Source organism: Balaenoptera ricei, chromosome 17, assembly GCF_028023285.1.
Source record: "Balaenoptera ricei isolate mBalRic1 chromosome 17, mBalRic1.hap2, whole genome shotgun sequence".
NCBI lineage: Eukaryota > Metazoa > Chordata > Mammalia > Artiodactyla > Balaenopteridae > Balaenoptera > Balaenoptera ricei.
In genome coordinates, this window is record NC_082655.1 from 25,490,489 (window position 1) to 25,508,693 (window position 18,205).

At 33.6% G+C, this 18,205-nt stretch overlaps 1 protein-coding gene across 1 annotated transcript in view; it reads left to right on the top strand.

Annotated features, from left to right (window-relative positions):
- CSMD3 (CUB and Sushi multiple domains 3) overlaps positions 1-18,205 on the top strand; it is a 1,171,706-nt gene that overhangs the window by 535,229 nt on the left and 618,272 nt on the right. The window contains 1 exon segment of the mRNA XM_059902305.1: positions 6,903-7,024. Within this exon segment, the coding sequence (XP_059758288.1) occupies positions 6,903-7,024 (122 nt within the window).

The following is an 18,205-nucleotide window of genomic DNA, read 5'->3' on the forward strand; positions in this document are numbered from 1 at the left end:
ATTCATTCCTGTATTTAGTGAGTATCTACTATGGGCCACACGCTGTTCTAGGCACTGGAGACACCATGGTGAACAAAACCTAGTCCTTGCTCTCATGTAGCTGTCATTCTAATAAGGAAAAGAGACAGTAAACAATGGTATATATGTGTGTGTGTACACATGTATGCATGTGTATATACTTTGTGTAAATATGTATATCTCTGTGTATGTAGTGTATGAAGGTGATACTTAAAAATCTAAAGTTTAGATAGGTTAGTCATATAGATTAGTTAGAATAGACTATTAAGAACTGTTTGAGAAGAAACCTATACAAAGTGAAAAAAAAAGCAAGTACTAACGTCTTAAGTGGAAACATTCTCACTGTGTTTAAGGAATTGCAAGTAAGTGAGTGGAAAGAGCTTTAAGGAATTTTCAAATCCTGAGACTATGTTGGAACAGGATCACAATAGTCCCTCAATATTATTAAAAATTCATGAAGATTCTGGAAGAAGAGAGTGAAAGAGATACTTCAGGGTTCAGTAGACCCAGAGACCACTATAGACCGGACCCAGCTGGTATATTCCATTCAAAAGGAATATTTAACCTGAGAATTGTATCTTTCTTATTCAACCAAAAAATAAATTTTTTGCTTCTCTTACTTGAGTAGTTCAAACATTATATCCAGCATAAATCCAAATTCCTGGAGGTTACAGTTGAACCAAAACATATTTCATTGTATTTAACCTTTTTCTTAGGTGTTTCTCAAAGCATAGTTAACTCTATGTGCTTGACCTGAGGAAAAAATAGGACTATGGTATATTGATAGAGAGGTTAAGGATGAATTTTGTTTGTTTGTTTTCTGCTACTATACTTACATCATTTTCTTGAAAGGGCATAATCCTCTTATCAGTAGCTCACAGTGTCTCCTTATATATAGGCTCATTTTACTTCGAAAACAAGACTAGAAAAGGATAAATTAGCTATTCTTCTCTACCTTTTAAAAAATATAGGTGGAACATGAATAAAACATACAGAATATTGTAAAATAACTATGTTAGAGGCACTAAGAGTTAAAATAATCATAGATATAAAGACTATATAAAAATTAGCTAATTTGTATCAATTCATTTTAAACTGCTGAAATCAGTATGTTAACATCTTTGTGACAAGCCTTCCCATCCAGAACACAACCTGTCTTTTCACTTACACAGGTTTTATTTCATTTCCTTCAGAATTTTTTTTTATGGTTCTCTTTATAGAAGTCTTGTGCCTTTCTTGCCAAATATGTTTTTCAAAATTACACATTTACTTTGTTGCTTGTGTGAATTGGATCTTTCCATTTGAATTGCCGATCATTATTGTTATAAAAGAAAACTTTAAATTTTCATATGCATGTTTTCTTCAAAGCCAGTTTACATGACTCTTAAATATAACATAGTATAAATTGTAGACAAATTATTAGCTCTCTTGAGTTTAGGTAGGCAAATTGCATATTGTAAGTAAAAAAATGATACCTTTTTATTTTGTAATCCTTTCCAAATTTTTCCTACTTTATTGCATTACCTAGAACTTCTGAGATAATGTTGAATGCTGTCACAGATTTTGAGCATCCATGTTTTGTTCTAATCTTTAATGGCAAAAGTTTTCACATTTTATTATGTAGTCTAATACTTCTTTTAATTTCATACATTCATTGTTACATTTAGAAAGTTTTCTCCTTTTTCTACTATTTCTGTGTTTCTAAAACTTAAATCAGGAATTTCTGCTTTATTTATCAAACATTTAATAACCATCTACTGTAATCACATTTATCTTTCTCCTTTGTGTTATTAATGCTACATTGAAGAAGAAAATTTGTATCAAAATAATATATGAGTTCAATATAATTTAATAAGACTACCAATCTTTTTTAAACTTCACAAACTGACATACCAAAAGTTCATGGAAAAGTAGATATTCAAGAATAACAAAGAAAATAATGAAATTGAACAGTGACGAGATTTGCAATGTCTATATTAAAAGTGATTAAACAGTATGGTATTTCAGAGAAATAATCATAGATAAGTGAATCAATACACAAAATACCAGTTCAGATCCATGTATGGATTTCTGAGAGAGAGGGGGAGTGGAGCATAACATAACATAATACATATGGCATTTTAAATTTGTGGGGAGTAAAACAGAGTTTACTATAAATGCTACTGGGAAAACAGATATCCATATATTGGAAAGTATAATTATCTACCCTACTTCACACCATACAAAAATAATTTCCAGATAAATGAAAAGTTTCAATATAACATAAAATTTGAAAGTATGAGAATTAAACATTAGATGGTGTTTTCAACCTTTTCAACTTTTGAAAACCTAGATTTGAAGAAACCTTTCCTAACCAAGACATAAGACACAGCTACCCTAGAGGAAAATACTGATATTTACATGTACTTTTTAAAAAGTTTTCAGAGAAAATTAAAAGCAAAGTTTACAAATTAAAAAAAAAAGGGAAAGTAATTACAACATGCATAAAAAATGGTTAATACTGATAATATGTAGGAAACTTCTGTAAAACCATGAGAAAAGGACAATTGAAACTAGAAAAAGTGTACATGAACAGGAAAATCAGAGCAAAAGAAATAGAAATAACAGTAAAAACTTCTGCTAAACCATACTAATAATGTAGAGAATTGGAAATCAAAATGTTATTAACATATTTAATGTAATGACAAAAACACAAATAGATAACACTATTATTTTGGTGAGAATGTGGAGACCTATTCTTCTTTATACCATTTTTGAGAGTATACTGAAAAAAAGTGTGGAGTAATTTACACATATTTATCCAATTTTTAAATCCTCACATATCGTAGCTAAGTAAGCCTTTGAAGAATTCATTCTGCCATGATAGCACAAATATAAAGAACACGTATTAGCACAAGTATAAAGATATAGGTACCAAGATCTCCATTCCTGGATTGTTTTATAGCTGAAAAAATTAAAATAAACTTTCACTAGCATGTGCTGTATAACAAGCAACCACAAAATCTTAGTGGCTTACAAGATAATTTTTCCTTTCAATGTTGGTTGCTATGGATCAGCTGTTGCAAATCTGCTCAAATGGCTGGTCTTCTCATTCCCCAACCCAGAATTAAGGAAACCCCAAATTACCATGTGCTATTCTCATAGTTGAAGGCTGTCAAAAATTTCCAATGCATCCATCAGCTACTGTTGGGACTGTGAAATCTATTAAATTAATCCGCATATGCTGACCTAGAACAGTATTCATGATACATGAGGGGAAAATAAGTTTCAGAGGAATATGTATAGAATTAGCTCAGTTTCTTAAAACACTCAAACACACAAAAAGCCAAGAATTTTGTAAAAACATGTACACCTACAAAAAGAAAATATTTGCAGAAATACAACCTTACTTGTTAAGTGGTTACTCTTTGGTTTGGACAGAAGCAGTCAGGAAGACCAGCATATTTATGGGTGATTCTTACTTGTCATTTTATGAGTGCTTTTTTCTTTATTTTTATGTGAAAAGAAAATCATTTTCAAAAAAGACAATTTCCCAGTCTGAAACATATATTTTTTTTAAACATCTTTATTGAAGTATAATTGCTTTACAATGGTGTGTTAGTTTCTGCTTTATAACAAAGTGAATCAGTTATACATATACATATGTTCCCATATCTCTTCCCTCTTGCATTTCCCTCCCTCCCACCCTCCCTATCCCACCCCTCTAGGTGGTCACAAAGCACCGAGCTGATCTCCCTGTGCTATGCGGCTGCTTCCCACTAGCTATCTATTTTACATTTGGTAGTGTATATATGTCCATAACACTCTCTCACCCTGTCACATCTCACCCCTCCCCCTCCCCATATCCTCAAGTCCATTCTCTAGTAGGTCTGTGTCTTTATTCCCATCTTGCCACTAGGTTCTTCATGGCCTTTTTTTTTTTTTTTCCTTAGATTCCATATATATGTGTTAGCATACTGTATTTGTTTTTCTCTTTCTGACTTACTTCACTCTGTATGACAGACTGTAACTCCATCCACCTCATTACAAATACCTCCATTTCATTTCTTTTTATGGCTGAGTAATATTCCATTGTATATATGTGCCACATCTTCTTTATCCATTTATCCGATGATGGACACTTAGGTTGCTTCCATGTCCTGGCTATTGTAAATAGAGCTGCAATGAACATTGTGGTACATGACTCTTTTTGAATTATGGTTTTCTCAGGGTATATGCCCAGTAGTGGGATTGCTGGGTCGTATGGTAGTTCTATTTTTAGTTTTTTAAGGAACCTCCATACTGTTCTCCATAGTGGCTGTATCAATTTACATTCCCATCAACAGTGCAAGAGTGTTCCCTTTTCTCCACACCCTCTCCAGCATTTATTGTTTCTAGATTTTTTAATGATGGCCATTCTGAGCGGTGTGAGATGATACCTCATTGTAGTTTTGATTTGCATTTCTCTAATGATTAGTGATGTTGATCATTCTTTCGTGTGTCTGTTGGCAATCTGTATATCTTATTTGGAGAAATGTCTATTTAGGTCTTCTGCCCATTTTTGGATTGGGTTGTTCGTTTTTTTGTTATTGAGCTGCATGAGCTGCTTGTAAATCTTGGAGATTAATCCTTTGTCAGTTGCTTCATTTGCAAATATTTTCTCCCATTCTGAGGGTTGTCTTTTGGTCTTGTTTATGGTTTCCTTTGCTGTGCAAAAGCTTTTAAGTTTCATTAGGTCCCATTTGTTTATTTGTGTTTTTATTTCTATTTCTCTAGGAGCTGGGTCAAAAATGATCTAGCTGTGATTTATGTCATAGAGTGTTCTGCCTATGTTTTCCTCTAAGAGTTTGATAGTGTCTGGCCTTACACTTAGGTCTTTAATCCATTTTGAGTTTATTTTTGTGTATGGTGTCAGGGAGTGTTCTAATTTCATACTTTTACATGTACCTGTCCAATTTTCCCAGCACCACTTTTTGAAGAGGCTGTCTTTTCTCCACTGTATATGCTTGCCTCCTTTATCAAAGATAAGGTGACCATATGTGCATGGGTTTATCTCTGGGCTTTCTATCCTGTTCCATTGATCTATATTTCTGTTTTTGTGCCAGTACCAAACTGTCTTGATTACTGTAGCTTTGTAATATAGTCTGAAGTCAGGGAGCCTGATTCCTCCAGCTCCATTTTTCTTTCTCAAGATTGCTTTGGCTATTCGGGGTCTTTTGTGTTTCCATACAAATTGTGAAATTTTTTGTTCTAGTTCTGTGAAAAATGCCAGTGGTAGTTTGATAGGGATTGCATTGAATCTGTAGATTGCTTTGGGTAGTAGAGTCATTTTCACAATGTTGATTCTTCCAATCCAAGAACATGGTATATCTCTCCATCTATTTGTATCATCTTTAATTCTTGCTACACACAAACATGCACAAGTGATGATTATGTGAGGTGATGGAGGTGTTAATTAAATCATCATGTTGTTCACCTTAAACTTACACAATGTTATATGCCAACTATATCTCAATAAAACTGTAAAAAAGAAACCAAATATTAAATATTCAGAAATTTTGTAAGGCCTTGACAAAGCTTTGGTAGCCTAAAATCAGCCAAGGTATTTATACTATGGAAATTGGAAATTGAAAAAATAAAAAATAAAAGTGAACAAGAGAGAACAAAATGGAGTAATGAACATGGAAGACTTACAAGAAGTGGGGTAGTAAATGAAAAAGGGAAGGTTGGTAATTGATGTTGAAGGAAGAAAAATACCATTTGTTAATATTTCCTTATTATAAAATAACAGTTTTATTGTTTAAAATATAGAAGTCAGACACAAACAAGAGAAAATTAAAAGTAACCAATAAATCACCACAAAGTTGTCTAGAATAGATTCATACTAAAATATGAGCTAAAGGGGAAAAAAAAACTAGCTAAAAAATACTAACATACTAGAGAGACAAACATTTCATGATAAAAAGATAAGACTTGAAGCTGGAAGACCTGAGCTCGAATCTTGACTATGCTATTTACTAGCTGAGTGATCTTGGACAAGTCAAACAAACTTTTGGAACCTCCATAAACTGATCTTTAAAGTGATTATATGTAAAGTTTTATGTGCGTATGAAAATCTATATTAAACTGTACATGATTTAAAAATACAATGAATTATTATTGATGGATTGGAAAAAGATGACTTAGGCAGGATTTTAATGGAATGGGGCAAAAAAAATGCATATCAAAAGTAATGCCACCAAGAAACTTTTTTGGTGCTCAAGAAGGAAGTCAAGACAGATACAGTGTGGTCAGAAACTCTTTTGTTAATTAGAAGAGAGAAGGGTTAGAAAACTGAGGAAATATTATAACATGACTTCTGTGGGAATTTCTTAAAAGTACTTCAGTGTAGCTCTTTTTGTAATCTGAATGGCCCAATTCACAGTTATAAAAACAGAAAAAGTAATTTTAATATTGATGTTTCAATTATGAGTTTTATGCTATTATGCTATTATGAGTCCTAGTATACTTAATAAATAGAAAGGAAAACACTATTTAAATTGCTAATCAATCCAAAGATTTGCTTCTTCCTCTTTGTAGAATTTTGTTAACACAATATTGAATAAATATAACCTCTCACTAATTAAACTAACCTATTTACAGTCAGAGGACAATTTATCATGCTTCACACTTTTATTCATAACTAAAACTATTCATAGTTTTCGATTAATGTTTAAAATATGAGCTTGTGAACTTCAGGGTGTAAAAATCACTCTCATTTCGATGTCACATTAGAATGTCATAATATATATTTCAATGTGGTTATTATTGTGCAATTTTGAATTTAAAGTCTATTTGCAAGTTATTTTATTGCTATGATTTTGCATGTGGCACGCTCACCTTTTAAAATGCAATTTCTCTTTTAGTGAAGACATGTGGCTCTAATCTTCAAGGACCAAGTGGAACCTTTACGTCTCCCAACTTTCCATTCCAGTATGACAGCAATGCACAGTGTGTCTGGGTCATCACAGCGGTGAACACCAATAAGGTAAATGAAAATCATCTCTGGTGAAAAAGCATAACCATAAAGACAAAAACAAAGACATCATGAGGGAAGTGCAGTGAAGAAAATTCATACCTAACGTATGATTTCTGAAATATTTCCTACTTATCCATTAAATAAAACATAAACTTATATGAGAAATATGGAAAAAATGTTAAATACTGCAGTTCTATCCCAACTAACATATAAACGACAACACATTAAAATTATAAATTAATGTTTTCTGAGACAAACTTTTGAAGGTTGTAGGTATACTTTTTTTTTTTAAAGAGGCCATAAATAATGGCTTTTCACTTCATATCTTTCTTCTTGACATATCATTCAGGTATATCATGTTTTTATACATAGCTGCCTTTCCTTTCAGTGTTTCTCTATTGCCACAGATCACATAGCTTTTCTTTATTATAAAAAGTTATTAATGTGCTCTCCACTAATAGAGGATTCATATTATGGGTACTTCTAAAGGTTGGGTTGTCTTTCTATTTGACTAAAAATGAATAATACATCTAAATATGTATATGCCACAGTACTTCAAACAAAATTATAATGCTGAATGAATGAAAGAGCAGCTGAAAAATTAGCAAGTCTTCTGTTTCTGTTCTCTCTATCCTGCTTCTCCTTGTAAGAATGTATAGCAAGGACCTAAATAGGAAGAGTCAAAATTCCTCTCAGAATATATGATATCTTATCTGAGTTAGATTAAGGAAAGGTTGGTGGTAGAGTCCATAAAACTGCGTCAGATTTGTAGTTCAAATACTGATTTAGAATTTACCTACTAACAACTTTGATCAAGCTATTTAACCTCTCTGAAATTCAGTTTCTTTATCTATAAAATGTGAGTAATAAGAGCATGTATTTCAAAGTTACGAGAAGTAAGTGAGGTAATGCATACAGAGTACTTAGCAGAGTTAATAAGTACTTTAAAAACATTAACTCGTTATTAGATACAAAGTATACTATTTTCCAGACTGTTTTGGGTTTTATGTTCATGAAACAATCATAAGAGTAGCAGGGTTGTTTTAAAAATCAACTCAGTGGTCAATTACACTTGCCTTATAGGAGAGGCCTGGTTTACGACTCATAAGAACTAGGTCAGAAACCTATGCTCCCCTAAACTATCTGTATAAACCTTGGGAAAATTACTAAATCTAATCCTTCACCTTCACAAAGGAAATCCTTTTACTTACCCAACCCGTGTTGTCAATTCAATTCAATTCAATTCAGCAAATGTTTATTTATCGAATACCTTCTCTGTGCAAATTATGGGTTGTTAAGGGAAAAAAATCATGAACTACTTGAGAAAAAATAAACTCACATTTATTGAGCATTTAGCAACATGCCGGGTACCATTCGCAGCACTTTTCATGAATTATTTAATTTTAAGACTTCCCTTAATAGATAAATAATTTTATGTCTACATTTAATAAAGAAGATAAATAATGTGTCTAAGATCACATAGGTGGCAAAGGTCAATGCTGTGTACTTTATAAGATGTGTGTTATTTACAATGACGTATCTCACACTAAGACATAAGTATCTTATACTAAGATAAGCATGAAGCAAATTCATTGTAAAGTATGGGAGAAACACATTGTATTAATCTTGTATTGAGATAGAAATCTTTTTTGTGTCATAGCAGTTACCTATAATTGTCAGCAAAATGTGGTAATTATCTCCTGCTCTATAAGATGTCTACTTTGCTAAGCTTAACTCATTTTCATTATTGAATTACCTGAAGTTTCACAGAGGTCATCACATATCTCCTTGCTTTTCTTAACCAATCTACCAGACTTTTATCTATTCTTTCTCTCCCTAAAAAAATCGAATTTATTTTGTAAGGAAGACATAATTACTTTCTTTGCTATTTTTATCAAATAGCTGATTGAGGACATTAATTTTTGATCTGTTGGTTTATATCCATTTTAAGGTACCCTGTAAAAATCCAAGCATTTTCTTTTTTTTTTTTTTTTTTTTTTTTTTTTATAAATTTATTTATTTTATTATTTTTATTTTTGGCTGTGTTGGGTCTTCGTTTCTGTGCGAGGGCTTTCTCTAGTTGTGGCGAGCGGGGGCCACTCTTCATTGCGGTGCGCAGGCCTCTCACTGTCGTGGCCTCTCTTGTTGCAGAGCACAGGCTCCAGACGCGCAGGCTCAGTAATTGTGGCTCACGGGCCCAGTTGCTCCGCGGCATGTGGGATCTTCCCAGACCAGGGCTCGAACCCATGTCCCCTGCATTGGCAGGCAGATTCTCAACCACTGTACCACCAGGGAAGCCCCCAAGCATTTTCAACCATCTCCCACAATTATATTTTACATTGTGGCCCAGTTCACTCACACACACACACACACACACACACACACACACAGAGACACACACATACATACATACAATGCTACAAAATAATTTTCCCTTACTACATGAATGCAATTCTCTGTTTTTGATTCTAACTTGTTGTAATCTATTTTTAAACTACTGATCATGCCTCACTAAATCAATTTTATGAGGCACTACAGGTTATAACCATACATTTTGACAAATACTGTTGGAAGATTTGCTTACATAGATTACCATGTCAGAACTCTTTTGGGAAGACAGTTACTGGCATAAACCACAGGCACGGAGCTCTCTTAGTTGGTATAAACCCAAATTAACCAAGATACTTAACCCCTCAATATCTATGATTTTCTTCAAAAATCATTGCTCATGTTTTTCTTTATGTTTGATAATTTAAAAGCAATCATTGGGGAGGGTTCAAGATGGTGATACTGGAAGATCCTGAACTCAACTCTTCCCACAGATACAACAAATATACAACTACATATGGGATAATTCCCTCTGAAAGGGGACTGAAAACACAACAGAATCTCCACAACAAAGGGTGAAAGGACAGCCACAAAGGGTAAAAGGACAGTTAGGAGAAACAGAGATGCAGTCATGCCAAGGAAAAAAAACACACCCCAGCCACAGAGATTCACAGTCTGGAAGGAACACAAGGTATGGATATTTTCCTTGAGAAGCAAGAGATTTGAACTTCACGTCAGGCACTCCAACTCTTAGATCCTTCACAGGAAAGATGAACCCCTAAAACACATGTCTTTGAAAACCAATGGGTAATACATCCAGGAAAACTGTAGAACTATAGGGAATGGAAAACTCACTCTTAAAGGGGTCACATGCAGACTCAGTCAACCTGAAAACCAGCACAAAATCACCAGATTGAAAAGTGATTTCAATCACTTGAAAAGGTCAAAGGTAAAGGGGACTCCCTTACTGATCTTAAAGTGTCTGCTGGAGAGGCAGGAACCAGTTGAGATGCTCTCTGGGGACTAAGACACTGGTGGGAGCCAGTTTTGAAATCTCAGGGTACCTTGCTAATACCATCTCTGGAAAGCACCATTTACGAAATCTCCATCTAACCTGTTACTGCCAGGGGATGTGCCCTACAAAGAGCTCCACCTACTCCTGTGCCACAGAACCAGCTGGGATGTGACTCTGCCCAGCGTCCAGCAGCTACCATGACCAGGCCTGCAGCCAGCCATGATAGAGGCCAGCCCTGCCCACCAGCACACTGCAGCAGCAGCTGCAGCCCCTCCACAGCAGGAGGATGCATGCAGTCCACATAGGGGACACCCCTTGAGTGCCTGGCACTTCTGAGCCCTACAAAACATCTCCTACATAAGGTCACACCTCCAAGACTGGGAAAGGTAGCTGATTTACCTAATACATAGAGACAAATACAGAGAATTAGGCAAAATGAGGAGACAGAGGAATATGTTCCAAGTGAAATAACAAGACAATGCCTCAGAAAACAAAATAAAGCAGAGTTAAACAATCTACTTTATAAAGAGTTCAAAGTACTAGTCATAAATATTCTCACTGAACACAGGAGAAGAATGGACAGACACAGTGAGAACTTCAACAAAGAGACAAAATATGAGGAAATACCAAACAGAAGTTATAACTGAACTGAAAAATACACTATAGGGGTTCAAAAAACAAGTTGGATGAGGTAGAAGAATGAATAAGCAAGCTGGAAGACAAGCCAATGGAACTCACCCAGACAGAGCAGCAAAATGAATAAAGAATTTAAAAAACTGAATACATCTTAAGAAACCTTTGGGACAAGATCAACAGGAATAACATTTGTGTTATAGTGGTCCCAGAAGGAAGAGAAAGAAAAAATGAGAAAAATTATTGAAGAAATAATGGCTGAAAATTTTCATAATCTGGAGAGGAAACAGACATCAAGGTCCAGAAAGCACAGAGAATTCTGAGTTAGATGGACCCAAAGAGACACATAACAAGACACATTATAATTAAAAATGGTAAAAGTCAAGGGCAAAGAGAGAATACTAAAAGCAGCAAGAGAAAAACAACCTGTTACATGTAAGGGAAACCCCATAAGGCTATCAGCAGTTTTTTGTTTTGTTTTGTTCAGCAGAAATCTTACAGGCCAAAAGGAGTGGCATGACATATTTAAAGTGCTGAAAGGAAAAAACAACCAACCAAGAATTTTGCAATAACATACCCAGGAAGGTTATCATTCAGAATTGAAAGAGAGATTAAGAGTTTCCCGGGGAAGCATAAGCTAAAGAACTTCACCACCACTAAACTGGCCCTGAGAGAAATGTTAAAGGACCTTCTTTAGACTGAAAATAAATGTCAGTAATTAAATACTAATAAAACAAAGTAAAAATCCACTGGAAAAGGTAAATATATAACAAAGGTAGTATACCAATTACTTATAAAGCAAGCATGAGGATTAAAAGACAAAAGCAGTAAAATTAACTAAAATTACAATAGTTAAGGGATACATAAAAAGATGTAAAGTGTGTCATCAAAAGTATAAAACACTTGGGGAAGTGAAAATATACAGCTTTGGAATGTGTTCAAATTTAAGTTCCTAACAACTTAAGACAAACTGCTATTTAATTAGAATGTAGTATGTGAGCCTTATGATAATCACAAGGAAAAAACATTAAGTACACAAAAAAATGAACAGAAATTTAAAAATAATGCTAAAGAAAACAACCAAAACCCAAGGAAAAGAGAGAGGAAGAAAAGAACAGAGAAAAACTACAGAAACCAGAAAACAGTTACCAAAGTGGCAATATGTACATACCTATCGATAATTACTTTAAATGTAAATGGATGAAATTTTCCAATGAAAAGACCTAGGGAGAATAAATGGATTAAAAAAAAAAAAAGACCCATCTGTATGCTGCCTACAAGTGACTCACTTCAGGAGTAAGAACACACACAAACTAAAGGTGAAGGGATGGAAAAAGATATTCCATGCAAATGGAAATGAAAAGAAAGCTGATATGATACTCATATCACAAAAAGTAAACTTTAAAATAAAGACGATAATAAAAGACAAGGGCATTACATAATGATAACAGAGCCAGTCCACCAAGAAGATATAACATTTATAAATGTATATGTACCTAACATAACACCAAGATATATAAAGCAAATATTAACAGACTTAAAAGGAGAAATTGAAAGCAATACAATAATAGTAAGGAACTTGAACACCCCAGTTACATCAATGGATAGATCATCCTGGCAGACAATCAATAAGGAAACAATAGACCTAAACAACACCTTACACCAAATTAAGTCCTTAATAGGTATATAGAACAGTCCATCCAAAATCAGCAGAATACAAATTCTTGTCAAGTGCACATGGAACATTCTCCAGGATAGTTCACATGTTAAGGGCCCAAAACAAGTCACAGTACATTCAAGAAGATTGAAATCATATCAAGCATCTTTTCTTATCACAATGGCAAGAAAATGGAAATCAATCACAAGAAAAAAAAAGTGGGAAAAAAAGACAAAAACATGGAGATTAAGCAACATGCTACTGAATAACCAATGGGTCATGGAAGAAATCAAAAAACATCTAGAGACAAATGAGAACGTAAATACAACATATCAAAATCTATCAGATACAGCAAAAGAGGTTCTGAGAAAGAACCTACCACAAACAATTATACACCAACAAATTGAACAACCTAAAGAAATAGATAAATTCATAGGAACACACAATTTTCCAGGAATGAATCATGAAGAAATAGAAAATTTGAATAGACTGATTACTAATAAGGAGATTGAAGTAGTAATCTGATACCTTCCAACAAACAAAAGCCCAGGACCAGGTGGCTTCACTAATGAATTCTACAAAACATTCAAAAATTTAATACCTATGCGTGTCAAACTTTCACAAAAAATTAAAGAGGAAGGAAGCCTTCCAAACACATTCAAAGACATTTTATGAAGCTAGCATTACCCTGATATGAAAGCCAGGGCAAGGACACCACACACACATGCACGTGCGTGCGCACACACACACACACACACACACACACACAATTAAATTACGAGCCAATATCACTGATGAACACAGATTCAAAAATTCTCAACAAAATATTAGCAAACCTAATCCAACAATACATTGAAAGGATCATACACCACACTCAAGTTGGATTTTTCCAGAGATGCAGGGATGGTTCAACATCTGCAAGTCAGTTAACATAATGCATCACATTAACAAATTGGAGGATAAAAATCATATGATTATCTCAATAGATGGAGAAAAAGCTTTTGACAATTTGACATACATTTATTATAAGAAAAACTCTCAACAAAGGGGATGTAGAGGGAACTTACCTCAACATAATTAAGGCAATATGTGAAAATCCCACAGCTAATATCATGTTCAACAGTGAAAAGCTGAAAGCTTTTCCTCTAAATCAGGAACAAGACAAGGATGTCCACTCTCACCACTTTTATTCAACATAGTATTAGAAGTCCTAGCCACAGCGACTAGGCAAGAAAAAGAAATAAAAGCCACCCAATTGGAAAGGCAGAAGTAAAACTGTCACTATTTGCAGATGACTTGATGCTGTATATAGAAAACCCTAAAGACTCCACCAAAAAAACCTAAAAAAAACAAAAACGAAAAAACAATAGAACTAATAAATTAATTGGGGAGAGTCAAAGGATACAAAATCAATATACAAAAATCTGCTCTGTTTTTATACACTAATAACAGGCTATTAGAAAGAGAAATTAAGAAAATAATCCCATTTATAATGACATCAAAAATAATAGAATACCTAGAAATACATTTAACCAAGGCAGTGAAAGACCTAAATACTGAAAACTATAAGACACTGATGAAAGAAATTGAACAAGATACAAAAAAGGAAAGATATTTCATGCTCATGGATTCAAAGAATTCATATTATTAAAATGTCCATACCACCCCAAAGCAATCTACAGATTCAGTACAGTCCTTATAAATGCCAATGACATAATTCACAGAACTAAAATAAATACATTTACCCATGAACATCGTAGGGGTTAGGGGTGCCAGCCTACTGCACAAATGAATATCTGCATATAACTTTATAGTCAGCCCTCTGTACCATGGTTTCTTTTCCACAGATTCAACCAACTACAGATCATGTAGTACTATAGTACATATTTATTGAAAAAAAATCCACGTATAAGAGGACCTGCACAGTTCAAACCCATGAAGGGTCAGCTGTAATTCTAAAATCTGTATGGAACCACAAAAGACCTCAAATAGCCAAAACAATTTTGAGAAAGAAGTATTAAGCTGGAGGTATCACATTCTCTGTTTTCAAACTATAATGCAAATCTACAACAATCAAAACAGTGTGGCACTGACACAGAAACAGATGCATAGATCAATGGAATGGAATTAAGAGCCCAGAAATAAACCCACACATATATGGACAACTAATCTAGGACAAGAGAGCAAAGAACATATGATGGAGAAAGGACAATCTCTTCAATAAATGGTGTTGGGAAAATTGGACAGACACATACAGAGAATGAAAGTAGACCACTATCTTACAGCATACACAAAAATTAACTTAAAATGGATTAAAGACATGAATGTATGACCTGAAGCCATAAAATTCCTAGAATAAAACATGTGCAATTGACATTGACATTGGTGTTTGTGGATCTGACTCCATATGCAAGGGAAACAAATGCAAAAATAAACAACTGGGACAACATGAAACTAAAAAGCTTCTACACAGCTAAGGAGACTGTTATCAAAATGAAAAGGCAACCTACTGAATGGAAGAAGATATTTGCAAATAAAGAGTTAGTATCCAAAATACATAAAGAACTCATACAACTGAACAATAAAAAATAACATTAAAAAAATAGGCAGAGGATCTGAATGGACATTTTTCCAAAGAATACTTAAAAATGGCCAGTAGGCACATGAAAAGATATTTAACATCACTGACTATCAGGGAAATGCAAATAAAAAACACAATGATGTCTTACTGCATACCTGTTAGAATGGCTGCTGTCAAAAAGACAAGGAATAATAAATGTTGAAGAAGATGTGGAAACAAGTGAACCCTCATATACTTTTGGTAGGACTGTAAATTCACGTAGGCACTGTGGAAAACAGAATAGAGGTTCCTCAAAAAATTAAGAAGGGAACTACCATACGACCCAGCTATCCCACTTCTGGGTATTTATCCAAAGAACACAAAAACACTAATTTGAGAACATATATGCACCTCTATGTTCATTGTAGCATTATTTACAAAAGCCAAGATATAGAATCAACCTAAGTGACCATCAATTGATGAATGGATAAATAAGTTCTGGTACACACACACACACACACACACACACACACACACACAATGAAATACTACTCAGCCATGAAAAAAGGTGAAATCTTGCAATTTGCAACAACATGGATGGACTTTGAGGGTATTATGCTAAGTGAAATAAGTCAGATGGAGAAAGACAAACATTGTATGGTTTTATTCATATGTGGAATCTAAAAAACAAATAACAATAACAAGCAAACAAAATGACATAAAAACAAGCTCATAAATACAGAGAACAGATTAGTGGTTACCAGAGGAGAAGGGGGTTGGAGGGGTGAGTGAAATGGGTGAAAATTTGAAACTGGATATTATTGGATGGAACTGGTTTCAAATCTGGAGTATCCTCTTACTAGTTATATACAGTTTTAGGCAGGGATTTTTCTTAAGTCCTCTGAACCACAGTTTTTCATCTATTAAAGTTTCATCTATTAAAGACAATAATACTATATCATAAAGTTGTTTTACTCATTAGATAAGAAAATGTGAAATGTCTAATTCAAAGATGACTTTAAATGACATCTATTATTATTGCCAAATGTTGCCATCTCAAGTAATATGCTTCTGTTTATTCTCCTTAGTTATTTGTCAGATTTAACTTATGTATTGATGCAGAAAAAATCACTACATTATATTTTCTTCCATATTTGATTATGTGTTTGAATAATATAAAGGTGACTGTGTTTAATACTAAAATATTAAACATTAAATTATAGTCATTTTCACTAATCAGTTTACAAACATTTCCATTAAGCTTACTAAAAATATGACTAAGCATTACAATCTAAAGAAATATATGTTTTTTAAGTTTACCCTTTCCATTAGCCTCTCTAAGGGAATATTTCTTTTAATTGTAACATTTCAGTGATGAATAGAACCGAGAGATTCTTCATAATAAGTTAAAATATTAGAACTGCTACTTTAACCTGGTCATTGAATTAATTGTTCTTCTTGAATTAAGATATGCATTTAACATTAGTATATGTGGTAAATAAATACATTTCTGCTTTGAGCTTTTCCCTAATTTCTATGAGGTTGATCTTCCTCAGTTAGGTGGTCTAGTGCACTTGTCTTTAATAGGACATGTGTAGACCCCTGGGGTATACAAACAATTCCCAAGTTGTACATGGGGCACCTGGACACCATTTTCAGATATTCCATTTTCTAACATTGTCTTGCCTGAAGAAGCACCTCTGTTTGTTCTCTTTTATCACTTTCCCTTTTGTGGTTGTCTTTACTTTCAGAACAATGATGTATATTACTTTTCTAGCTGAAATATTAATATTTTACATTGCTTGAGTGTAAATAAAACTCTGGATATCCAGAGAGGAAATTCCAGATGCATAGCTCCTGAAGGAGAGTCCTTGAGAACAAAGCAAAAACTAGATTCAATAAGAAATATTTGAAGGAGACAATACCTTATTTTATCCAAAAAACAAATTTATCGAAAAGCACATCTCTTTCTATATATATGTATGTACGTATGTATCTACCTACCTATCTTATCTATCATCCATCCGTCCATCCATCCACCTATTTTATATCATTTATCTGTATCTCTGTCTATCCTAGAACTAAAATTCACATTACAGAGAGGTATATTATAGACTAATTTGAATTGAAACACAAAGTCTAACTTTTTGAACAGAAGAAATTTCCTATTTGTCTGATTGATTTTACAGTTTTTCAATTTATAATACACAGTAGACATTTTCTAGAAGTTAAATGAACTAATAATACAAATTTTTAAGGAAACTAATTTATTTGTAAAATTGTAGTGTTACAGAAATTGGATACTTTGAAACTATTCACACTTAGAATTTTTTTAAAAAAATAGACAAATCTATTTAAAATTGTAGGAAATGGTAGTTTTCAAAATTTTGAGCTATCTGCACAAAATTGTTTGAAGGCTATCTAGACCAGCATTCTCCAATAAAAATATAATGTGAGCTACATATATAATTTAAGATTTTCTAGAAGTTACATTTGTTAAAGATGAAATTAAGAGACTGTCATATAGAGTGAAGTAGGTCAGATAGAGAAAAACAAATACCATATGCTAACACATATATATGGAATCTAAAAAAAAAAAAATTGTTCTGAAGAACCTAGAGGCAGGACAAGAATAAAGACGCAGATGTAGAGAATGGACTTGAGGACACGGGGAGGGGGAAAGGTAAGCTAGGACGAAGTGAGAGAGTGGCATGGACATATATACACTACCAAATGTAAAATAGATAGCATACGGGAAGCAACCAAATAGCACAGGGAGATCAGCTTTGTGCTTTGTGTCCACCTAGAGGGGTGGGATAAGGAGGGTGGGAGGGAAATGCAAGAGAGAGGAGATATGGGGATATATGTATATGTATAGCTGATTTACTTTGTTATAAAGCAGAAACTAACACACCATTTTAAAGCAATTATATTCCAATAAAGATGTTAAAAAAAGATGAAATTAATTTTAATGTTTTATTTTATTTAACCCCAGCA